At 40.2% G+C, this 26,049-nt stretch overlaps 1 protein-coding gene across 1 annotated transcript; it reads right to left on the bottom strand.

Annotated features, from left to right (window-relative positions):
• Window positions 1–2,031: 2,031 nt before the first annotated feature.
• On the bottom strand, window positions 2,032–26,049 carry MSANTD1 (Myb/SANT DNA binding domain containing 1). Its single transcript, XM_076337570.1, has 4 exons — window positions 26,025–26,049; window positions 25,642–25,906; window positions 16,085–16,369; window positions 2,032–3,028 (listed from the first exon to the last, which is right to left on the bottom strand). The coding sequence occupies exons 2-4, from the start codon at window positions 25,893–25,895 to the stop codon at window positions 2,788–2,790; spliced, it is 780 nt and encodes a 259-aa protein (XP_076193685.1). The 5' UTR covers window positions 25,896–25,906; window positions 26,025–26,049; the 3' UTR covers window positions 2,032–2,787.

The raw sequence follows: 26,049 nt of genomic DNA, 5'->3' as shown, positions 1-26,049 counted from the left end.
ATGTTTTATGTAGAAATAAAATCTCACAACCTCCAAAAAACACCACTTCCTTTAATGCAGTTATGTAAGACAGTGTTCAGAGTCTCATCTAGAACGCTGTATATCATTCTGGTCATTCATCTTTAAAAAGGATGAACTCAAAGAGCAAAATTAGCAAAACAGTCATCAGAATAATCCCTACCTTATAAAAGAGTGCTATTCTTCTGAAGAAGGGCTGCATGGGACGCAACCTCTGACTCTCAAGAGTAAACACTACAGAAAGCGGCAAAATCACAGTGTTGATATGAGAAGAAATTGGTATAAATCGACCAGAAATAATCCTAGAAGCAATCTTCCAAATTGCAACTTACCCGTCTGTAATGCAGCTCTTCTTAAAATTCTGGGGACAAAACACCTAATCCCTTTTGTAAATGTGTGGACCTGTATCTTAAAATGAATTATGTGACATGGTTGCTGGTGATAGCAGGCAAGGAAATCAGTGGATTTCCTCTATTCCTGTGTTCCTACAGCTCTGGAGTTAGAATTCTCATAGCATGTAAGGAGAGGGGCTACCTATTCTACGGTACAAGGTTCAAATACGCTGCCATTGTTACTGCTCATTAATTGGATTTAATTGCTATAAGGTTCAAGTAGATAATATCGGTAAATATTATTAATTCCCGTGGAGTCAGGGGAGAGTTTCTTTATATCTTACTGTAAACAAGTTAAAGTGTCAGGAAGCACTACAACATGGATACATCAGCCTACCTGAATCTGTGACAGATCTACGTTTGGAATGTGCAAAACCATAACAAAGCACAGAACATATATTCCCTCTCTTATATGCCTGCATGACAATGCTCTTGTGAGTATTCTCATCACCTATATGACATTAGGAACAGTCCTGCTTTTACCAGTAGTTCTGCAGGCAGAGATATAATAAGGTTTCATGATTCTCTTTCGGATATGACTAATTCAATTTACATACACAAAAGTATTTGGAATTTCACTTTTGATAAATGTCAGCTATCACCCTATCCTTGCAGAATCAGACCAGACACTTGCCCTTTTCCCAGTCACCCAGTCACTGTAGTAAAGGTGGCGTGAAGGAGAGTTATTTCATTTACACCTCAGCAGCCACCATTTTCTGCAGGTTCAGTCTCCTACATTTGCATTATCCTGTTATCATGAATTAAACTCTGTAGGAATGGGCCACATTTACATACTTAATCATTCTTAATCTTCATACCTGCAGGATCTTCTAAGAAATATTTCCACATATTATTAATTTGCTTGGTGAGTATAACCTTTATCCTGTTCACCAAGCATAATTACAGATTAATTGGTTGGGTCTGGGTTTTAAAATAGTTTAGCTAACATTAGCTTAGGCAACAATATGTTAAATTATATAGGAAAATGCAAACACTGTCAAAAACAAAATTTCAAGAGGGGACATTATTTAACAGCGGGAATGGAAAATGGCCTGAGTTCCTAGTACTAACATTAATTCTATACTTTCTATACTTCCATATCTGAATCTAACCTTCAGTCTTGCAAACACAGTGAAAGCAGCAGAAATAGGTTTTTCAAGGAGAACGCAAAAAAGAAATGGTATATAGGAAATTCAGCTGGTGAATTTTTTAATTTCTGTTAAAGGTTATTTCAATGTCATATTTCACTGAAGAACCAAACACTTGCTGGTACTTCATCTTAAGGACTTCAATACAATCCTTTATGCCTCCAGCTCCCTCTTGCGGTGTATCAATGTTGATCTGCCTTACAGACCACCCCTTAAAACATCTAATTGCATACCGAAGTTGTGCCACCAGCAAATATTACTGCAGAGGTGTCGAATATTCTTCATGACTTCCATCTCTACATTTTGGGCATCAGTATAGGAGATCTTTATGCTGCAATTAAGAATTAAAAACCTTTGACCGTGGTTATGTCTCCCAGTATTTTTCACTGTTCCAAAGCATACTATCTGCCCAGCAATAATAAATAAGTTTCTTCTTTTTCTTTATTTCATTTGATAGATTATATATATATGTATATACACACAGTACAGTATTTTTCTTTTATGATAGAGAATAAATGATAGTTTTCATTGCTGGTTGTTCATTAAGTCAACAGATTCCAGTTAATGAAAAAAATTAAACATTTAATATCAAAAGCAACTTCAAGTATCTTCTATACATTTTAGTATTCAGTATATAGTAAGGTGGTTTGGGGGTTTTCTTTTTATATCAAAAGTGTATTTGAATAGACTATTTTTACCCTAATACTTTAGAGTACTATTCATATCAGGCATGGAGTTTAAAATGACGTATCTCATGGTCCAAACTAGCTCTTCACAAGAACCATAGGTCACTTGTACAATCACAACGTATGTTTCAAAACAGGGTTTAATCATCAGCAAAGTCAAGATGCAATTACCATGTTTAGAAATGCACTATTTCGTTCTCCTACAACAGGTCAAGCTATAGTCCTTGATGCAAAGCAATATACACCACCACTGTTTGTAAAACAATACCTGACCTAGGCATAAATAGTACTGAAGTTCCCAGAGCTATTCATCTCTTAACCCTTCCGTATAAAAATAAGTCAACTTAGGCATATATTGCACTAATTTTATCATACTGGATAGCTCTCACCCTGCATTATCAGTTCTCTTCGCTTAACTAAGATTACACTAAGGTTTTAATTTCCATGGAAAACCTGGGAACAGGGCAACAGACACACATACGGTGTGCAATAAAGGGATATCTATAATATCAATAGTAATCTCAGAGGCATTCACAAAGGAAACTACACATTAGATTTGGAGATCATTTTCTCCAGTAGATTCATCATTCTCTCCTGTAACTGTAAGCTTTGAACTTGAATGATGTTTTGCTGATCCAGAATCCTGCGCACTTCTCTACAGGTTTCTTCCATAGCTCTACTCAACTTCTTTTGTTCTTCCAACATGGCCTCCATTAATTTTAGCTTCTTCTTTTGGAAGCTGCAGCTTTGCATTTTTCTTTTCTTAACTGGTCTTTCTTCAGCTCTGAAATGTGAATATTTGTTAACAATTAAACTCATATTTATTAAAGAAAACTATGTTAGAACCTAAAATTCTATACTACATTCTTGGCCAAGCTACAACCTAGTCCTATTTTTAAACCCCTCTGTGTTCTCCAATAAACTCCCTCTCAAGTTCATGCCAAAGCGTAAGTATTTACTGTATTATTGCACAGTGCTACAGACTGTAAAAAAAAAAAGTTTTTAAATCTCGTTTTTAATGAGAATTTTCCCTGCAGAATACCAGACTTTTTTTTTTCTTTTAATCTTGACATTTCTTACATATTGAATTTATAAACTGTGTTGGGAGAGACATTTTGCTCATCTGGCCATTAAAACTCCAATTCTAAAGCTGCAATAAGCATCCCATCGGGAGAAAGCGCTGCACTGTTATGTGTGGTGGTAAGTTACAGCTCGTTTTTTAAAGCATCATATCAGTAAGGCTGATCCCACTACAGCATACTGGTCTCAGTATTTGCCCTTGCACGGAGACACAGCAGTTGCACTGACCACTTACTTATATATTCCGTCACAAAACATTATAAACAACATAAAAGTTTAGCAGGATACAGCTTACAAGAGTCCCTCTTTCCTTACAGGTCACATTTTATATTTGCTTTGAGAGGCATTTGCCAGTTGCACTTTAAGATTTTTTTTTTTTTTAATTAAATGTATTTGTCACAAACACAGGATACTATGGCTACCTTCTCCTCATATTTAGGTTAATGACAAGTTTTATCAAGTAGGATAGCTAACAAAACAAACCATACTTCCCTTCAAACTCCTCACATTTTAACGGACATTTCAAGCACACTATAACCCTCTGCCTATAGTTTTGTTTTCACTATAATATAAAGGGAAGACTCTATATTCAATATAGTAATTAAGTGCTATTTGGATTAAAAAAAAAGTTCTTCCAAAATTCAGAAAGACTATTTGTAGCCTTTGGATAACACCAGATTGCCAAATCCTAAGGCTGTCTATGCAGTCATGTTGATGTTCCTCTAGCAGAACGTCTCTAAGCTCACTCAGGGTATAAAAGTCAGACAAGCATGTATCAAATTGTACGTCCTCATCTGAAATCTGTAGAACTGCCATGTGCAATTGGGGTAATATTTTAAGAATTTCCTCTACGCTGCATCATGCTGAGTTTCTGTTTTAGAAGAAAGAGGTAAACCTAGCAATGAAGACAGTGCTCTCAAGGTGTGGAGTTCACATGGCCGTCCTAACTTGGGGTGACAGTGCAACACATGAATTCAAAACCAGCCTGCACGGCATACAAGTTAGAACACACACACAGATCTGTTCCTCTTAACCTGTAATCTGAGAAAGACGCATGCTGAAATGTGAAGGAGGAAGAAAGGCAAGTAGAAGGCAAATGTGCAAGTGAACTACACATCTTAAAAACCTCCAGTTACAGCTGGGTAACTTCTTTTCTAACTTAACGTGACAGTCCACGTGTTCATTCACACTTTTTGTAACTCTGGACTGAAGTCCCCAACATCAAAGTTATCTGATGATGGGTCTTGAAGTCCCTTCACACAAACAGCAATCTCAGTCGTGTTCTGCCAAACGCAGTATCCTTTCTGGGTGAAATGCAATAACGAGGTAGCACAGTTGTGAGTAGTATGTCATGTCAACACCTTGCAGATTTCAAGACATCCTTGAATAAAGGTAACTTGAACTCTTGAGGAATGTGCTTTTATTAATGTGAAGAAGGGGAGGTCACTCAGCTGTGGCAGATTTGTATCATAATTTCATTCATGTTCTTACCCTACTTGACAGGCTTTGTGCAACAGTGACTGTGACATTCAGGTCTCTCAGCAAGAGAAATAAACAATCCTAAGCATCTGAAAGACTTAATGCAAATATAACAAAAAGACACAAGCCCCTTGACATTTAAGAGTGCAATGACCCCAAAAGGGTGAGATCTATGAAGAGAAACAAGTGGATTAAATTAAATGCTATTAAAATCTTAGAGGAAAAAATGTAGAATTGGTCTTGAGGGAAACTGAGTACTGTTTAGTCATTTAAATGTGCTGTCCCGCTGTGCACAGGTAAGAAAGAACAACAATCTTCCATTATAAATGTACACTAACATGGTGAACAAAGACCACTAGCTTTCAGATTACCCAAGAATTTAAAGTTACTTGTACAATTCAAAGGGCTTTATTACCATTACACTGCTACAATGATGCTAAGGGAAAAGAGAAGTCATCTTTATGCTAAACAAAACTTTGGAAGGTATACAAAATGAACTCACCTTTGCAGATTCTATATATCATATTTGATTTTGGATATCAAATAAATGCGCATAGAATAAATACATGCTGCTCTGCTCAAACTGTGGGTCAAGCTCGCAGCTGATCACTGAGATAATCACAGCCAATCCTGTGAGAATGGGTCTTGGCTGGCAGCAAATTCTGTTTGCCCCCATTAACTCTAAGGGCCAGAATGATTTGAAATGTGGCTCTCAAAGAGGTCAAGCAAGTAGAAAAGGTCTACAGCAGTCCAAGGACAACACTGAATCTGTTATTCCAAGGTTCCCATCACTGCACTCACATTCACAAAGAATGTATGCTTTCTGAGAGACAGAGCAAGGAACTTTCTGAAATGATGTATTATTTTAGCCGAAGTCACCTTTTGAATTTAAACTTGTCTTTACAGAGGATTTAATTATTGAAAACTCGACGGATCTCTATCCTCTTCCCTATACAGTACTAGAATGTAGCTATGGTAAGACCTCTTGTCTGAAACAAGTAAGAACTGGCTCCTAAAGCCACAAGAGGGCTTGCCTCTTGTCAAAGTAAGCCCTGGTGAGAATGGTCCTTAATAAGGAATGAGAGAAAATCTGAGGCATGTCAGTGGTACTGAGCTGCACTGAGTATTGCGTGACTTTCTTGGCAACTGTGGCTGCCATTTGGTTTTTAATTTCAATCAGGACCAAAAAAAAACCATGAAAAAAGGAGATGGAGTGATTTGGATTGAAAGATCTAAAGCCTTCTTTTTAAGAGAAGAAAAAAAAGTCTTTGAGGTGTTGTCCTAGAGTCTGTACAGGATTTTATCTGTTCTTCAGTTAAACAAATGTGGTCCATCAAAATCCTGTAAGACATATAACCGTATGTCCAAGACAATAACTGTCTTGCGCAGCTCCAGAGAGGAAAGAGAGGCAAAACGTCTGGTCATGATGGCAGCTACCTGGGGAACTGTGTCAGCAGTATCTGCAGTCTGCTAATAACTGAGAAAGTACCCACTGACAAGTGCTTACTCAAAATTGGGTTTCAGCACAGAGAAGTCCCCCCAAAAGCCAGGGCACAAGGATTCTTCAAAGTCTCCTAAGTACTCTCTATGTTTGTTTACAATTAACAAACAAGACTTGGTAATTAGACAGCCTTGATTGAAAAGAAATACTTATTTCAGACACCCCTAGCTTTGGTGGTGTTTCCAATCTCCTTTTCTCTCCAGCCGTAGTGACTATCAATGAGAGGGTTTTATGATCACTCACAAGTCCATAGTAAGGACTTGGAATTTACAATCCTCTCTTCTTGCAGAATAGCTCTTGAAGAAGAGCTCTTGAGAAGGGGCCTACAAAAGAAGGATATAAAGAATCTAATTTATGAGTAAAGAACCCTCGGCAACATGAAACAATATAAAACATCCAGTGATGCCTGAAGGAGTTATTTGAATACTGAAGTGTTTCCTCTGATACTGAGCCATCTTTCTTGAGAAGTTCTAGGTCTCCTAAGTAGCACGCCAGAGAGACCTCTCCAGTGTCAGTAACTTTTTATAACAGAAAGTCAAGAGGGAAGCAGGGATGGGAATATGGGTTCAGCACTGAGTAACCCACCAGCATCAGTATCCTCAGATAGTTTCAGCTAGGAGTATGTCTAGTTTGGCAAGCTATAGGCATGAGCATGAGAAATGATCAATGTCTGCTGTAGCAAACACCAATCGGTTCCTGTTGCTGATTCTCCATGTTGCATTCCTGTGCAGCCAACACCTCTGTGACAATAGGGGTGCAAAAGATCCTGACAGCATCCACAGCCTCTGCCAAAGCAGCATCTCCACTCTTTGCCAAGCCTAGTCTCTGAAGGTAGATTTTGAAATCTGGAGGAAAGAGGGGTGCAGGAAATCCAGGACCTCAAATACAATCTGCTGATATTCTTGGGCCTCCAGTGTCTACGACAGGGATCCTCCAAGAGAAGTGGCACTGGTATTCCCCTGACCACACAAACGAAGTGTGGAAGAGCTCTGGCACTGGGACCATGTTCCAAGCAGAACCTTGCAAAGCTACTTCCACACTATGCTCTAGTGGGGGAAACAAACCAAGGGAAAGAAAACGTTCCGTCTCATCTAGGAGGCCAAGCAGAAATGACAGTATGTACTGGGGACCAGGGGGAACAAAGCAAAACCTCCAGGTATAATTAGGCAAGTCTCAAACGCATTTGCTGTCCACCTAAGATCAATTTAATTCACCAATTCATCAATTTCATTCAATTAAAAGTTCCTTGATTGATTGCCTACACTCACCCAATAAGGCTCATTTCAGGGATATGTGTGAATAACTAATGAAACAGGAGTTGAATACAAACAGTAATCTGTCTACCAAAATGTGTTACCTCCACAAAACCATAAACAATTCTTCCTTCCTGACTACTTCATGGCAAATGGGCCTCCAGTACCATTGGTTTCTGGAATTTATGGCTTTCAACTACTAACAGCTGTTTCTGGTTTGGTTGTGCTTGTTTAGCTACGTACAAATCTGAGTAGACCTCCGTAAGCCACATCTTTATGGAAAATAATTAACAATGATCTGGAAATAAATAATATTAATATTAGAGATGGCACAAAGATCTTCAGAGTTTGAGGACTGAGAATCAGGCAGCCTGGATCTTCTGGTAAACTAGGCTCATTCAAATACAGCCAAATGCATTCAGGAATTAATGAGGCTCATCCTTGAAGTAAAGTGTAGAAAAGAACCACAAAAATGGCTTGGAGGCTGGGCAAAGCATCTTGCTATGATAACAAGTCTGCATAATGAGTTAAGATGCACTACCTAATGCACATAGCCTAAAGCCCAAACTCCTTTGTAGATGCTGCCCATTCAGATTTTAAATACCCATGGCATAATTTTAGAAAGATTAAAGGCTTTGCCAAAACTGTTATTTCCTGAATTAGCATCCTCACCAAGTTTTAATGCACTTCTGTTAAACAATTCATAACTTGGTTAATTCATGTTACCAATTCTTACTCTTTCTCCATGTGTAAACCTTCTGTACCAAATTATTTAATCTACATTTAAAAACTGAAGAATACCAAAGAAGGTATGATCATGGTACACAACTACCTTGAGGCAAAAAGTGAAAAATACTGAAAGGGTCTCCAATATAGTGAAAAGAAAGATAAATAGAAGTAACATCTGAAAGTTTAATTCACTATATTCACATTAGAAACAAGACACTGGTTTAAGTAAGGGATTAATCACTGGAACAGATCCCTGTAGGGAAGAGTGAACTCTCCATCTTCTGAATATATCAGATCTAGGCTGGATATCTAGTAAAAAATTCCAAGAGTCAAATGAATCATAGGAACAAAGAAGTGGAGGACAACAGAGACATGTGGCTCTTGAGTGCAGTAGTCCTCTGCTGAAGGGAAGCATGTCACAGAACCCCCTCCGTAACATTTCTGGGCTCCACACCAGAATAAGTGAATTCAAATACATGGATGGTATTTAACTGGAAGTCAGACTAGATGATATGGGGGTTTTATTATGGTCTATTAATCCATGAAAGTAACTCTTTCACCCCCATTTTCAGTACAATAGAAATGGCAGAACAGATGAAGTCTGAACGACATTCAGGGTCTGTATAATTATGTTCTGTCATTATTTTAACAATGAAAATAAAGACTATAAATTAGCCCATAGGGTGAAAAAACAGTGTTTTCAATTAGATAAAAAGTCATTTATAGTGGCGTCAGGAATTTTGATTTTAAAAGTTTAAGCTGCAGTACAAGACTTCACCACATTGCATTATATTATCTGACCATAATAGAGTAATTTTATTATTGTCAGATGTTTTATGGACATTGCAGTATAATACAAGATTTGTTGAAGCCCAAAAGCAGTGTTAGAACAATACTAAACAAATACCAGGTGCCCCATTAAAGGGAAATAGGCATTCCAAATGTTTTTCTCATCAGCAAATTGCAACAAAATAAAAATTAAATTTTATCCCAAGTTAATTGTATATCACTAACTAGCAAAATTTGGGGTTTGTAAAAAGGTCCCAAATCCAAAGAATTTCAAATAAAATGCAGAGAAACCCAGTTTCAAATATTTTATATTAATTATCATAATATAATTAATTATAATTAATTATATTTTATAATTTTTAAATGTAGATTAAATCATTTGGTACAGAAGGTTTTTAGCTTAGTATGTATGTACTGATTGAAGTATAAATCTTGCCGTTTTTCTCTATCATGACAGCTAAACATGAAATTCAGTAACTTTAAGTTGTAATTTATATAGCCAAGTAGCCTTGTGCTATGTTCAACAATACTGTGGAAAATACAAAGCTGACACTCAAAAGCTGTGTTTGAGAGTTTAAGGGAATAACAGTAAAGTTTTCAGAAGTTTAAAAGTTGACTTAAAAAAAGTTACTGTTTGAGATTTTTTTTCACTATCCATTGTTGCCATAACATCATGATTTTTATTACTGAAGAAAAAAATCCCATAGCATAAGCTTACTTTGCACACTTGACTGATCTGTATATAGTCTGCTTCACAGAAAAATAAGGAATATACAGTTGTAAAATATACAGCTGTAAAATGCATCTATATTTTGCATATAGATATGTGCATATATTTTTCAAAATATGTTTTAAAATAATTGTTTTGCATAGCCATAAAGTACAAAAATTGAGAGGGAAATTGAGGACCTGAAACGTTCTTTTAATTTCAAATCCCAGTATTGTCTTTAGTTCCTTTGTTGAATCTGTTAGTTTAACTGTGTACCGTTTAGAGGCAAGGGCATTTACAAAAAAGCCAAGATGGACCCAAATTTTTAATGCTAATTCTTTTCTCTCTTGTTGTCTATTGCAAAGTGTTTTTCAAATGCAGGATGACACACTAATTGCTTAAGCTGAAAACTGCTTCTCAGTTCATCATTTTTCATTAGTAACTCTAAAAGAATTATCTTCTTTGTCTTACCATGGCAGCTCTAAGTGATTTTAAACCATCTGATATCATTAGCAAGCACTGAATTTCCTTCTGGTCAAAGAAGGGCTCCCTACTCTTCTCTTATTCATAGAATCACAGAATGGTTTGGGTTGGAAGGGACCTCTAAAGGTCATCTAGTCCAACCCCCCTGCCATGGGCAGGGACATCTTCAACTAGATCAGGTTGCTCAGAGCCCCGTCCAACCTGACCTGGAATGTTTCCAGGGAGGGGGCATCCACCACCTCTCTGGGCAACCTGTGCCAGTGCTTCACCACCCTCAGCATAAAAAATTTCTTCCTTCTATCTAGTCTCAATCTACCCCCCTTTAGTTTCAAGCCATTCCCCCTTGTCCTGTCGCAACAGGCCCTGCTAAAAAGTCTGTCCCCATCTTTCTTATAAGCCCCCTTTAAGTACTGATAGGCTGCAATAAGGTCTCCCCGGAGCCTTCTCTTCTCTAGGCTGAACAAACCCAACTCTCTCAGCCTTTCTTCATAGGAGAGGTGTTCCATCCCCCTGATCATTTTCGTGGGCCTCTTCTGGACCCGCTCCAACAGGTCCACATCTTTCCTGTGCTGAGGACTCCAGAGCTCGACGCAGTACTGCAGGTGGGGTCTCACCAGAGCAGAGTAGAGGGGCAGAATCACCTCCCTCGACCTGCTGGCCACGCTTCTTTTGATGCAGCCCAGGATACGACTGGCCTTCTGGGCTGCGAGCGCACATTGCTGGCTCATGTCCAGCTTTTCATCCACCAGTCCCCCCAAGTCCTTCTCGGCAGGGCTGCTCTCAATCCCTTCATCCTCCAGCCTATATTGATACCGGGGGTTGCCCTGACCCAGGTGCAGGACCTTGCACTTGGCCTTGTTGAACCTCATGATGTTCACACAGGCCCACTTCTCTAGCTTGTCCAGGTCCCTCTGGATGGCATCCAGGTCCCTCTGGATGGCATCCTGTCCCTCTGGCGTGTCGACCACACCACTCAGCTTGGTGTCATCTGCAAACTTGCTGAGGGTGTGCTCGATCCCACTGTCTAGGTCATTGATGAAGATATTAAACAGTACCAGTCCCAATACGGACCCCTGCGGGATGCCACTTGTCACCAATCTCCATGTGGACATTGAACCGTTGACCACGACCCTCTGGATGCGACCATCTAACCAATTCCTCACCCACCAGACAGTCCACCCATCAAATCCATACCTCTCCAGTTTAGAGAGAAGGATGTTGTGGGGGACTGTGTCAAAGGCCTTACAGAGGTCCAGATAGATGACATATGTAGTCCTTCCCATGTCCACTGATGTAGTCACTCCATCATAGAAGGCCACTAGGTTGGTCAGGCAGGACTTGCCCTTGGTGAAGCCATGCTGGCTGTCTCGAATCACCTCCCTGTCCTCCATGTGCCTTAGCATGGCTTCCAGGAGGATCTGTTCCATGATCTTCCCAGGCACAGACGCGAGACTGACTGGCCTGTAGTTCCCCAGCTCTTCCTTTTTTCCCTTTTTAAAAATGGGGGTTATGTTTCCCCTTTTCCAGTCAGTGGGAACTTCACCGGACTGCCACGACTTCCCAAATATGATGGATAGTGGCTTAGCAACTTCACCCACCAGTTCCTTCAGGACCCACAGATGGATCTCATCAGGTCCCATGGACTTGTGCACCTTCAGGTGCTTTAGTCTCGAACCTGATGTTTTCCCACAGTGGGCGGCTCTTCATTCTCCCAGTCCCCACCTTTGCTTTCTGCAGCTTGGGCAGTGAGGCTTGAGCACTTGCCGGTGAAGACTGAGGCAAAAAAGTCCTTGAGCACCTCCGCCTTCTCCATATCCCAGGTAACCAGGTCTCCCGTTTCGTTCCAGAGAGGGCCCACATTTTCCCTTGTCTTCCTTTTATCCCCAACGTAGCTATAGAATCTTTTCTTGTTGCCCTTGACGTCCCTGGCCAGATTTAATTCTCTCAGGGCTTTAGCTTTCCTAACCTGATCCTTGGCTGCTCGGACAATTGCTCTGTATTCCTCCCAGGCTACCTGTCCTTGCCTCCACCCTCTGTAGGCTTCCTTTCTGTGTTTGAGTTTGTCCAGGAGCTCTTTGTTCATCCATGCAGGCCTCCTGGCGTTCTTGCCTGACTTCCTCTTTGTTGGGATGCATCGCTCCTGAGCTTGGAGGAGGTGATCCTTGAATATTACCCAGCTTTCTTGGGCCCCTCTTCCCCCCAGGGCTTTGTCCCATGGCACTCCGCCAAGCAGATCCCTGAAGAGGCCAAAGTCTGCTCTCCTGAACTCCAGGGGAGCGAGCTTGCTGTGCACCCTCCTCGGTGCCCTCAGGATCTTGAACTCCACCATTTCATGGTCACTGCAGCCCAGGCTGCCCTTGAGCTTCACATTCCCCACCAGCCCCTCCCTGTTGGTGAGAACAAGGTGAGAGAGGTAGCACCTCTCCTCGTTGGCTCCTCTACCACTTGGAGAAGGAAGTTATCATCAACACATTCCAGGAACCTCCCAGATTGCTTATGCCCTGCTGTGTTGTCCCTCCAACAGATGTCGGGGTGGTTGACGTCCCCCATGAGGACCAGGGCTTGTGAGCGTGAGACTGCTCCTATCTGTCTATAGAGGGCCTCATCCGCTTGGTCTTCCTGGTCAGGTGGCCTGTAGCAGACCCCCACCGTAATGTCACCTGTCCCTGCCTTCCCTTTAATCCTGACCCATACGCTTTTGGTCGGCTTCTCATCCATCCCCAGGCAGAGCTCCATGCACTTCAGCTGGTCATTGACATAGAGGGCGACACCCTCTCCTCGTCTCCCCTGCCTGTCCTTCCTAAAGAGCCTGAATCCCTCCATCCCAACACTCCAATCACAGGAGCCATCCCACCAGGTCTCTGTGTTGCCAATAAGGTCATAGCCCTGAAGGCATGCACCTGTCTCTAACTCCTCTTGTTTATTCCCCATGCTACGTGCGTTTGCACAGAGGTATTTAAGTTGGGCCTCCGGTGAAGCTGTCTTACTGGCTGGAGTTCCTTTGTGCTGCTCTTCAGGTGCTCTCCTGCTGATCCGTGTTCCTTCTCCAGGCTCTGGGCATCTGATGCCCTGGCATCAAACTGGTAGGAGTCAGATGGATTGAGGTTCCCCTCCCCTGGCAACTTTAGTTTAAAGCCCTCTTCACCAGCTTGGCAAGCCTATGACCGAAGATGCTCTTCCCCTTCTCTGACAGATGGACCCCATCAGCCCCCAGAAGACCAGGTTTCTCAAAGCGAGTCCCATGGTCTAAGCAGCTGAACCCCTGGCTGTGGCACCAGTCCCGTAACCATTTGTTGACTCGCCAGATTCGACTGGCCCTTTCAAACCCCTTCCCTTTGACCTGCAGGATTGATGAAAAAACTACCTGCGCTCCTGAGTCCCTTACCGCTGCTCCCAGGGCTCTGTAGTCCTTCTTGATAGTCCTCAGACTGCTCCTGGCTGTGTCACTGGTGCCCACGTGAAACAGCAGCAGCAGATAATAGTCAGTGGACTGTACGAGGCTTGGTAGCCTCTTGGTGACATCCCTGATGCGAGTCCCTGGCAAGCAGCACACCTCTCTAGAGAGTGCGTCCGGTCAGCAAATGGGTGCCTCCACACCTCTCAGAAGAGAGTCGCCTACTACATCAGGCTAAACTAAACAGGCCAAAGCTGTACAAGCTTTTCAAAACCCCCTGTGTCTATCATAATACCACTTTTCCTTCTTCCAGATACATGCCCCATTAATACCACAAGCACCTTCTAATTTTTAATCTGATCATGATGCTCACCTGAAATGTTATACTAATCTCTCAAGTGGTATCTACCGCTCAACATTTTCTTTTTTTAAACACAGCAGAATTGTATTTTAACTTGTGAATATGTACATATCTTGCTGTTAAATGACATGCACAATATTATATTGCACGAAATTATTTTATACTAGAGGCTGTGAGAGCATGGCTGCATTCGTAAGTTAGGGAGCAACGTATTATGGAGGTCCTACCACACTGACAGCTGACCTGCCCTTCCCTCCAGCTCCCAAACCCTGTTGCACAGCCGTCCTTAGCAGGCAACAGCAGCACTGCAGCCTGAGCTACTGCAAGGACAAAGCGTCATTACCTGCCATACGGACTTGCAGCCAGTTGAAAGCCAGCCTGTGCCATTAAAGGCTAGATTTAAATTATCTGCAGTTTCTAAATTGGCCAAGCAAAGTTAAAATATTTTTTACGAAAACGGGTTGGCTAATTACCTTGGACAAAGTAAAAAAAAACACTGAACCTGAAGCTGGCTAAAACGCATTACAGCCTGAATTTTCCAGATCTTATTACTATAGAAATAATTCAGTTAGAGTGGCTTAAGTCCAGTTTAGCTGTAAATGAAAGCTTCTACATGAGAGTGGGAGTCAACGTGCAAACTGTAAGCACAATAGATATGCATTTGTGGTTGATTAGCTTGACTTCTGTGATGATTTGTCTACACTCTGTAATGAAACCTGGTGTGGTGACCTCTGTCTTCCCCTACCAGTCACCTACGGTACAAAATCTGTGTTGTCCTGGAGTTGTCCCTCAGCTGAAGAAACTTAACATCTGGCATTTTCAAAAAGTCTGATGTTATCAAATAGTCTAGTGAATAAACTATACCTCATGTTTGTGGAAAAGTGACCTTCAAATTAAATATTAAATAATATTATTGGAAATCAAACTATGAATTAGGAAAAAAGTTATTGCATCAGAAACGTGGTCTTGGAGTCTGCAGATCCTAAAATCAAGAGAGACTGTGTATCAGGGATATCAACTACTTACAATGAACTATGATGAAAAAAATTGTTGCTTGTGAACAAAAAGGTTGCTACAGTTCAAGAATTATACACCCTAATATATATTCAGTTGCCAAAAAAAATTTTTTTTTTTAAATAATCAGCTATTCAAGGGCTATTTGCTTGAATAGTTGAATGAATTTACCCTAGTTTTATTCATCCAAGAGTAGGCCTGGAAACAATAATCCGAACTTGTTAGGTTGGTTCTTCTTCCAGCTCAACACCTTCTCAGTTGCATGACTGACAGATAATTTTACTGTTATAGTTAAAGCCTCAAAGACTCACGATAAGGATCTCTAGGATCAACTATTTTTCCTGCCAGAAAACTGTAATCAACTCTTATTTCACACCACTCTGGATGAAAAATGAGACCAGTAAAGTCTAAAATTTGTATCAAGTGTACAACCCTGCCTTTTGCTAAAACGCTGCCTTCCAGAGAACTCCAATCTTACCAAAAAAGGAAATACGTTTGCATTCTCAAACTAGCATTCACTTTGAAAAAGTGACATTCCCACTTGTATTTAAAATGTTGCAATGTACTTTCAAACTGCATGTGTGGACATTTCAGTGTCCACGGAAATATTTAGTTTGCATCTTTTCACCATTTTAATAATAGCTGAAGCCAGAGAAATTTCATACTCATACTAAAAGCAACACTAGAGCAAGCCAAAAATCATCTAAGCAGTATGTTATATCTCTGATTGCACGGCAGGACTCTCTTGAACATGCCTGTACTCCTATTACAAACACTCTACCTCATGTGAGCAGTGACATGCATGCTGAGTTTTGGCAGTATTATATGACTTTTTGTCCAGTCCTCCTACTCCCTTCCAGTCTCTCATAAAGGAATAAAGAAAATGCCCTAATTCAGCAAAATGGCTGAAATGGGGGAACAGATCTCATTTGTGATTTACAGAAAAGAGACGACAGCTGCTAGAGAAAAATGTGCTAGGGTGTCCCCTTTACATAGCAGATCCGGTTTGTTCTGTGAAATACAAGAGAAGGGGAAAAAGAGATGCTACCTCAGCTTGTAAGAAAGTAAGCTTGACGAGCTCTCTGAATGTTCATCTTCAAAGCACTCTTCCCTTCCTTCATATGTAAACTGGTTATATGGCAAATACAGAGGTGTAGACTTAGCTGATGGAGACTGCGAGGCCTCCGTCTGTGATGTAGAAGGACCTGGTTGCTGATTTTCATGCATTTTCACATCGCTGTGGTCTGTCACTTTGGATAAGATCCTATCAATGGTTTTGTAGTAAGGCCAGTCAGGTGCAACAGTTTCACTGTCAGTCATGCATTTTAATTTCCTGTAAGAAAAGGCATACAGCATTAAAGTTTGTTTTCCTGTAAAAGTACTTTTTATATAGATCTTCTACCTCTAAACATTTGTTCTGGTCACATTTAGGAGTCAAACTGAATGCTTTTAATGAGAAGAAAATTAGACACTTTTTTCTTTTAATCTCCAATGAAGCCTTTCAGTTTCTTTTCCTAGTTTTGACCCATGATTAGAAGTTGCATGCCTTTACCAAACTGTGGGCAGCACTGTCCTTTCATGCTTTGAAGAATGAATATTTATTTTCCATGATGAATACAAGTGGCTATAAATACAATTCATATCCTTTTCCTAATATTGCCTAAAAGCTCTGAATTGCCTAGGTAAACATCCTAGTAACAGCCATGAGATGTAGATGTCTGTTCATCTGTTACAGAACAAAGATCAGTGTAGGAAGAAGTATAGAATTTCATTAATTTACAAAAAATCCAACAAAACCAGTTAAAATGCATTATAAGCAGCATGCACAAAAACATTACAGTGAAAGGACTATCAGCCATGACTTTATCTTTCACATGCATCTTATCATGAGATCTATTATTCAGTCCTAACACAAAGTTCACTGCTATCCCACTCGGTACCCATTGTTATTTTATTTACTCTTACTGAGAAATATAAAACCGAGGTGTACAGATGAATTGTACACCTCAAAGAAACTCCAGTGCCCAGCTAGAGTCCCAAACTTTCTTTTCATTTGCCTTTCCCAGTTGGGATCTTGTTACTCTAAGTCAAAATGCAGCAAGAGAACACAACAGGAAAGGCAAGACCAATGACAAATACTCCATTTTCATAAACCAGATTTCATTCAAATGAACAAAAAGCTGAACCAAATCTGATTCTCCCAGCTAGCAAGAGGCTTCCATTTGCAGAAAAAAGGATAAAAACTCTTCCTGGACACCTGGCCCACCCCCTTTTCTTGAAGCCTTTCAGGTTTTTCCTCCTCAGAATCCATCCTGCCCACACCGGTCCTGCAAAGGATAGAATTAAATAACATGTAAACACAATAAAAATGGTGCCAAACTTAAAAGTGAGAACTTGAAGTTCTTCCTTTTAAACAGCTCTCAGCCTAGGGTAAGGGGAAATCCACCAGCGAGGAAAGAAGGCAGAAAGATTTGCTTAGATTTTAAAGCCATTTAAGGATTCTTCTTTATTTTCTCATTCTTGCAAGGTCTGATGAGCTTTTCCAGCTTTTTAGAAATGCACATCATAGTCCTGCATAGCAAAGCCTTCCGTATTTTTATGCCCTCTATGCATTCAAAATTTTAATTTCATACATGTTTCACAACCTGCTGCTGCGATTTCATAGTCAGAGAATATCTAGCACAACCTACAAATACATGCACATCCATCAAGCACAGGTACAAAATAGCTAAATACAGGGCCAACAGCAACCATCACTTGATATTGATTATTTTTAGTTCAATTGTTTAGGCTATTTGAATGAAATATCAATTAAACCACTATAAGCTACTAGCTAAGTCTACATTCCACATTTGTTTGCCCATGTTGAAACCCCAAATATATCCAAGCAATGGGGTTTAAAACATTACCATCCTCAGCTGCTCATTGCAATGCATTCACCACGGTCGGTCATCCCCACGGGCGAGACAGCAAAAAGCCACGTGTGAGCACATCTCAGCCATGCCAGTGCGAAGTCCAGCAGCTGCATTAAGACTTCACCAGCCATGGTTTGAGCTTTGAGGACTGCAAAACATTGTGCCAAAAAGGACGGGAAAAGCTGAGAGCTGGTATTCTGCCGACTCTGCTCTGGGGGCAGACTTATGTTTAGCCTAGCATTAACCAGGACCCCAAAATCCTCATCAACAGAGCTGCTGCCCAGCCAGTCCGTCCCCAATATGTATCAGTGCAGGGGATTTGACCATCCCAGGGGCAAGACTTTGCATTTGTCCTTGTTGAATTTCATGAGGTCTCTGTCAGCCCGTTCCTCCAGCCTGTCTAGGTCCCTCTGAATAGCAGCCCTGTCCTCACATGTGCAGACTGCACTCCTCCCAGTTTGGCGTCATCTGCAAAATAGTGAGCAAGCATGCCACCATCTCCTCCTTTGGGTTGTTGATATTAAACAGGGCATGTCCCAGTATAAACCCCTGCGCCCTCCACTTGGAATAAGCCTCTAGGCAGAGTACAAGCCATTAACCACTACCCTTTGAGCCCAGTGATCCAGCCAGTTTTTCACCCAGCTGGTAGTCCGTCCATTTGGAGTGTAACATCCCAACTTGGATACAAGGATATTCTTGGAGACCGTGTCAAAAGGCTTTCTACTGTCAAGATAGAAAACATCCATTGTTCTACACCCATCCACAGATATAGTCATTTAATCACAGAAAGCAAGCAGGTCGGTCAGATATGATTCACTCTTAGTAAATCCATTCCGGCTATCTCCAGTCACCACTTTCTCCTTCACGTGACTGGAAATTGCTTCCAAGATGGCTTGCTCCATGATCTTCCCAGGAGTTGAAGGGAAGCTGATCAACTTTTAATTCCTCTTCTTGCCCTTTCTGAAGATGGGTTCAACAGCGGCCTTTCTTCAGTCACCAGGAACCTCCCCCACTGTTCAAACTTTCAGAGGTGATCCCCGACTCAATCCTTTTCCACTACTGCTATTTCCCCTAACCCTGCTCCAGGCACACCAGCCTGAGACACCTGCGCAGTGAAGACTGAGATAAAGAAGGCACTGAGTATCCTCACCCTTATTGCTTGCATCTGCTGTCACTAAATCACCCACCCCATTCACCAGCAGGCCCACATCTGCCATGTTTATTCATTTACTGCTTAGCAAAAGTTTTCAGGAGTAGGTATTTTGCCTGAGTAGGTCAGTACCTTGGTTTTTATGTTTGAGCCCAGCTGTGTACCCGGACTCCATTTTTGATAAAACTATCATGATTTTGAAGGAAGAGCTGTAGTTTATTATCTGCCCACACAGCTGTAGGGTTGCAGCTATATAAAACCAAGTATTTCTCTGGCTCTGAATGCATTGAATGGATACTAATTCTTCCACTTCTGATCGCTTACCGTAGCCCTGGGCTAAAAAAAAGGGATCACTACCAGGAGGTAGGCAAGAGAACTTCGTTAGCTTAAAAGCAGCACCAGCAGCAACCATCTACCTGTATGGGGTCTGGCTCATACATAAAGAAAAAAGGATGAAATAGATGGGGAGATGAGAAGATAAGGGGGAAAGGAGCGTCAGCCTTTTGGAAAAGAAGTAGGAACGCTGCAGGTGGAGGCAAACAGGGAGAACAGTCACTGGAATAGCGGTGACGGTTTAGCTTTCTGGTAAAAACAAACCAAATAGCTAACTTGGTAATATTAATATCAAGTTTCAGGATTCGCTGATTTTTAAATATTTTTTTCTACAACTGCCAGTTGTAGTCCAGAAAACCTAGTGAGACAGCTGAGAGGTTTTGCCTGCATCAAGGTAAGCATAACCCTGACAGAACTGACGTCTAAAGCAAAGATGAATTTACTGCTCAAAGTCAGTCATTACTGTAACTCATCACAGCAGGTCATAGTTGCATCCAAAATGTAAAGCTGGTTTTTTTGTTTGTTTTGTTTCTCTGTGGTTTTGGTTTGTTTGTTTGTTTTAATGAAAAAATGAAGAAGTTAAAAAGAAACGGGACAATAGTAAGGCTGGCATGCAATAGTCCAGAAATGAGAGAGGAAGATGAGCCAAACATTCAACACTTCGAAATTGGGCAAATCACTGCCTGAGTGAGCAAGCCAAGCAGAAAAAATGGGTAAGAAATAGAGGTAAGTGAGAAAGTCAGCAGAGCTTGCAAAATAAATGCACGCTGAGTTTATCTAGACCTGTTGCTGTTTCATGAGGCTCTATTAAAATCCAGCTGAGAGCAGAGGCAACTGAGAACTCTTCTCCAAAAACTCAGGGATCAAAGTCGAGTTTCCAGTGGACAAATAGCTGAAGTATGAAAAACACTGTCAACTCAGTTAATCTGAAAGGTGGTTGCTTGTCTTATTGCAGAGAAGTGAATAAATTAATGGGGCTTTGAGACCCTACTGCCAAAATGCTCCACTGAATGGACTGAGACACCAGTTGAGTAATTTGTGCTGCTGTTGACCTTTCTTCAGACTTTATTCTCTGTGCCTATTAATCCACCTTCTAAAATAAAATTATTACAATATTATGTTCTAGAGAGTTTTTTTAAAATCATCATTATTTAGTCAATAAAAAGCAAGCAATCTATAACTTGCCCCTTTTTTTCTTTTTTACTTTTTACTCAAAACACTATTGGTTTTTTATTATTATTACACTATTTGATATTACTACTTGCCTTAAGGAACAGACACAAGATCCATCTCCAGGGGTTTCTGAGAAAAGCTTTCAAAATAAATAAAAAATAGCAACTGTTCATGAACCAATCAATGGTGAGAAAAAGAAAGATGTATGAAAGTACAGTACTAAGTTGTGCATCTGCTATAAATTATTGAAATTAAAGAGAAAGCTGGTAAAATATTCAAATTTAACTTTCTGCAGTAATTTGGCTGCACTTATATTTTATCATTTGCTGTAGCAAAGGTCAAATATTCCAGTTGCTTAATGTCATAGAGTATAGCAACGGATTACACAAGCAACAATGTTTAATTGCGATCATGTACACATGAAAATAAAAAAATTAAACTGATCTTCTATTCAAATCATGAGACTGATTCAAATTTACCAATCATTAACATTAATTGACTGCGATTCAAATCAAAAAACAACAGCTGCATCCTGTTTCCTAGGCTTTGGGGAGGGTGATGTTTTTGAAAATAATAAATTTGCATTCACACGTTCTTATTTTTAAACATCAGAAGGAATCAGTCAAAACTGTGGACCACTGTGCAAGCTTAACAAACCCTGCTTCCTTTTTATAAGCCAGTGTGTATTACGTCAGTGGAATAACAACAAATACAGCGCACTGTTACACATTAAGATCAGCATATTAGCGGTGACAGGACAGTGCTCTCTTCTAGAAAGACTAATTATAGGTTTATATGTGCTGAATGCCCTAAGTAGCCTACATAATAGAAAGAATTCAGCACGTATTCCAAGTGATGCTAAACTGCAAGAGCTGGCGTGCTAATCCAGCAAAACTTTTGATGACCAGCATATCAGAAAGCTTAACTTTGAATTCCAGCAGGCTTGACACAGCCCTTCCTCCTTCCAAGACAGATAAATAGGGAGGTTCATGCAGCTCACCACACAGGTGTTTTTAAAACTGAACATTAAAAACGTGGTGGCTGATCTATCCACAGCAGATACTTCAGATTCTACTGCAATTCCTAAAAGCAGAATTTTACTCAAATGCACCTGCAAAAAAATCTTCCTTCCACCTATGGTGCTGTGCAGAATTTTCCACCCAGCCAATTTCCACAGTGGATGAAATGATCCTTTAATATACTGAGACTCCAATAAGAATTACTTCAGGTCATGGTATATTTTTCCCTGAATAGCTTCCTCCAAATGCACTTGGACTACAGTAACGCAGAGGAACACAGGAACCGCTCCCAGATCAGCCCATCATCCCGCTGCCTCACTTCTGACAAAGGTCAGTGCTAAATACTTCAGGAAGCATTTTGATGGACATGTTTTGGGGGGACATTCACCCATAAAGATGCTTGCTTACTCTTCCATCAACAGCTAGTAACATCCCGAGGTTTCACAATATGGCTTTTATAACTCTATCCAATTTGAAGACAAACCATATCTGTATTTTTATTTAATAAATCTAATCTTTAGTAAAAATAATAATAATAAAACAACCTACCACTCTCTTGGTGTCAACGGTTTTCAGTGGTAATGAGTTCCACATGCTTATTATGCAGTGTAATACAAATTTATATGACTTTAACTAGTTTTATGTTGCTTGCCTTGCAATTCCAATAAATAACTTCTGGTATTATGGCAAAAGAAATATCTACTTTATATTCTGAAAAATAGTGCTGTATTTTTTTATGCATCTCTAGAACGCCTTTATATTTCTTTGCCTTCTTTCCAAGCGAGTCACAAACTTTTCCATTTCTCTTCATAAAGAAAGCTTTCCACATCTCAGCCTAATTGTGTTTTCTAAACATCTTCTCATTCTCTTGTCACCTTGTTGAAATATAGGGCAGTCAGAAATAAACACAAGAATTCAAGGAGGAAATAATGACATTAAATAGATTTATATAATGGCATTTTAACATTTTAATAATGTTTTTACCTCAGATATGGAGGAATGGGATACGATCACCCTAAAATTGCTTTTGTGACAGATGCTCACGTGCACTGAACTACACCCGAACTAACTTTATCTGGCAGCAGAAAATTCCGTGTAGGATCCAAACGTACCCAGAACCAGGGTGAATACCCGGGCTGTTAGCCCGTACTGAGCTCCGTGCCACCGTAAGTATGCACATAGTTGTATTAGCTCCAACAACTGCAATAATTACTGGCTAAGAAACACTCCTCCCCTACCTATGTATATGTTTGGCTGACTTTGACTCCTTCTGCACAATGAGTAATGGCTTTCACTGAGCAAAATAAGCAAAACAATATTTACAGAACTGCATCCTAAAATGCTATGGGATCCTCAGACTGGAAAGCACCATTATAAATATGTTCACGGTTTTCTATTTTAGATCTTTCAATGTTTCAGATCTTTGATTTCTGTTTCAAGAGTTGTCCCAAGGTAAGACATGCCACTTTTAACACTGAACTTGGTTAAAAGGACTAGTAGAAATATTCAAGTACTGCTTTTTGTTTTATAGAAAAAAATATACGTATGCATGCATGCATAGATATATGTGCAGCAATTTGTAGGACAGAAATTTTATTTTCTTTTATGAAATTGTGGCACATTGCTAAATAATACTATTATCTGATTAAATGTTCCGGTAAATTTCTGACTCTCAAAGCAAGGCTACAGACCATAGCGTCTTTGCAACGCTGTAACAGTTGCCTAGAAAAGTAAAAGGTCCTGAAGTGGTGGGCAGAAATAACCGCTGGGGTGCAGAACACCTCCCTCATTCCTGCTGCTGGTGCTATGTTCTCCCATGTCACGCTTACTGACCCTATGTAATCATTGCAAAATATATCTCAAAATAGAGCGTTTTCCCACTCTCAGGATCTTCTTTTTCAGTTTATGCCACAGTGCAGTGATGATGCACAGAAATACACCAAGGTAAAAGCATCTTCCTCAACTGTCCTCCAGGTACCAAAACGTGGGTTAAAACTCAGCTGCCTCACAGCAAAGCCAGCAGTCAGTGGCAACTCATCATGTACAGTTCCATCGCAACGTTTCCCATCCTCACACACGAACAAAAAGTACCCAGAAAACTAGATATTGTAAGTCATAGCTTTTGTTTGTCCCTGTTCTCTCTACCACCTCGCCTTGAAAGCAAAGCACACAGGCGTGCTTTGGATAAGAACAAACAATAAGAAAGATGCATTTCATATTCAACAGTACAAAATGAAACAGCACCGTGACAGTGCAAGGCAGTTTTCCAACTCTCCTGAATTAGCGTCTTAATCAATAAGCAGGGAGCTGCAATGCACTGCAAAATAGAAAAGCAGCATGACAACATGCAACAGAAGCAATCTTAGAAGTTCGCAGAAACATAAGAATTAAAAAAAAAAAAAGTGCTGCGTTTCCCCCCCTACACACACAGTGCATGTATGTGAGAGATTTTGTTTCTTCCCTTCCCCCAATACAACTTTAAAGTAAAAACATTAATTAGAAAAACCCGGACAGTCTGATTGATGACAACACTGAAAATTTAGAACAAAGGCTGACAAAAATAACCTATTCCACTTGGCAATTACGGCACTTAAACATCGTGCAGTGTTGCTAGACACCTGTAAAATCTCGGTGCCACAAGATGTTATTTCTCAGCAGGGAGGACTGCAGATTTAGCAGACTAAGCAAAGGCCTGGTAGCCAACAACTCCTGAGACTTCTAAATCTGCATCCGAGTGTGAATTGCTGGGTGATGCTGGGCAAAAATTTATCTTACTTCCAGCTTTCTCATTTACAGTCTGGATAAAGAAAATTGTAAGGATTACAGCAGGGTTAGTACAACATTTTGGAGACATTAGCATTTGCTACAAAACATCAAGTTTAATATTATGGGAAATTATGTTAAAGATTATGCTTCTGGACCATACAAATATAGAAGGACATTCAAAGTTAAGGGGTTTACAGGATTTTGCCTAGTTTTCCATTTGATGAGTAGTCTCTGCATTAAATACAGTAAGGGTGTCTTACAGAAAAGCGAGCAGTTTTAACATGGTTGCCTGCTGTAATAACCTTTTTTATTATTAATATGAGCTTTGAGGAGAGATTAAATAAGAGAGTCACATATTTGATTTTCTTGCATTACAAGCACATAGCTAAAATCACCACTCAGGATTTCCAGTATGAGGCAGTTTGTGCCTCACAGAGATAAGAATTGAAAAAAAAAAGGGGGGGGGGCAGGGAGATATGCAAATATTTCTGTTAAGTTCTAATTATTTTTCCCCCTGCAAACAACAAATGCACAAATGCCTCACATTTTCTAAAGCCAACTTCCCCTCCTGACTGACACTGCCTGTTCTTTATCATCCCCTTGTAGACACCTCCGCCCTCCCCCCCGACTCCTTTGGAGCAGTATTGACGGTGCACATTGATTCTCTCCCTGCAGATATAATAGTTCTTTCGCTGCTGCTGCTTATAATTATAGCAATGTGTGTCACTCAGTAATAAGACATTCAATTATTCTTGGCCCCGTGAAGTGTAACCCTTCAACGCACGAGACCAAATCTAGGAGCTTCAGCCCCCCAAAACATTATTCTGGTTTTTGGGGTTTGGTTTGTTTTTTTTTTTTAAACTTCGCCTTGCAATACCGATTCTCACTGGCCACTTCAAACTGCAGGAGTTTCACTGCAAGGAACTGCTGCCAAGCTAACACAATCAGTCCCCTCAAAGAGAAAAAAAAATAAATCTCTTCTCCCACTAAATACATTTCCATCCCTCTGCATCATAACAACACTAGCTAATTATAAAGAAACAAATTTGTCCCGGAGTTTGACATGAAATGGGGGAAAAATTAACAATGACGTAACAGCACTGGCAAGAGAGAATTTTAAAAGCGATATGAACAATCTTTAATCTTTTATCGACAGATTTCCTCTAGGAGACTTCTTTCTGAAAGGCAAAAATCACTGCGTTGTCCCTGCTAAAATCTCTTAAAATAAAAAGAATTAACTGAAGCTTACCTGTACTGGAATGTCATATTTGTAATTTTTATCTTTATTTCCTCTCCGTGGCGAATTTCTCCAGTCATTTCAAAGAGTTTGTTAGCCATTTTCTCATAAACTTTGGCATTCCTTTTAGTTTGTTTCAGCTCATCAAAAAATTCTTCCCAAACCAGCATTAAACCTCTCATTTCTGCATCAGTCCAGTTTCTGGCCCTCCTGTGTTTCTCAGTCTGAGAAGAGACAATGTAACTGGGAATTTCTGCTGCAGCCATTGCTGACTGACCTAAAAGGGTTTTAAAAGAGGACACTTAATATAGATTGAGTTTTTAGTTTAGGTTTTTTGTAGTGCAAGACATGCATATGTGGATAAAGAATTTGAATGACAACAGAACATATGAAACCTTTTTGCAACAGCTTGAAGCTTGA

This window comes from Aptenodytes patagonicus, chromosome 4 (genome assembly GCF_965638725.1).
Source record: "Aptenodytes patagonicus chromosome 4, bAptPat1.pri.cur, whole genome shotgun sequence".
In the NCBI taxonomy this organism is placed as follows: Eukaryota; Metazoa; Chordata; class Aves; order Sphenisciformes; family Spheniscidae; genus Aptenodytes; species Aptenodytes patagonicus.
Note: the sequence above shows the minus strand (reverse complement) of the source record. Positions and strands in the feature narration are given on the sequence as shown.

Coding starts and splice junctions, on each gene's coding strand:
- MSANTD1 (XM_076337570.1), bottom strand. CDS start 25,895: ATGGCTGCAGCAGAAATTCCCAGTTACATTGTCTCTTCTCAGACTGAG. Junction 16,370..25,641: donor AATATGACATTCCAGTACAG/GTAAGCTTCAGT, acceptor CTTTTCTTACAG/GAAATTAAAATGCATGACTG. Junction 3,029..16,084: donor TTACTTTCTTACAAGCTGAG/GTAGCATCTCTT, acceptor TTCACATTTCAG/AGCTGAAGAAAGACCAGTTA.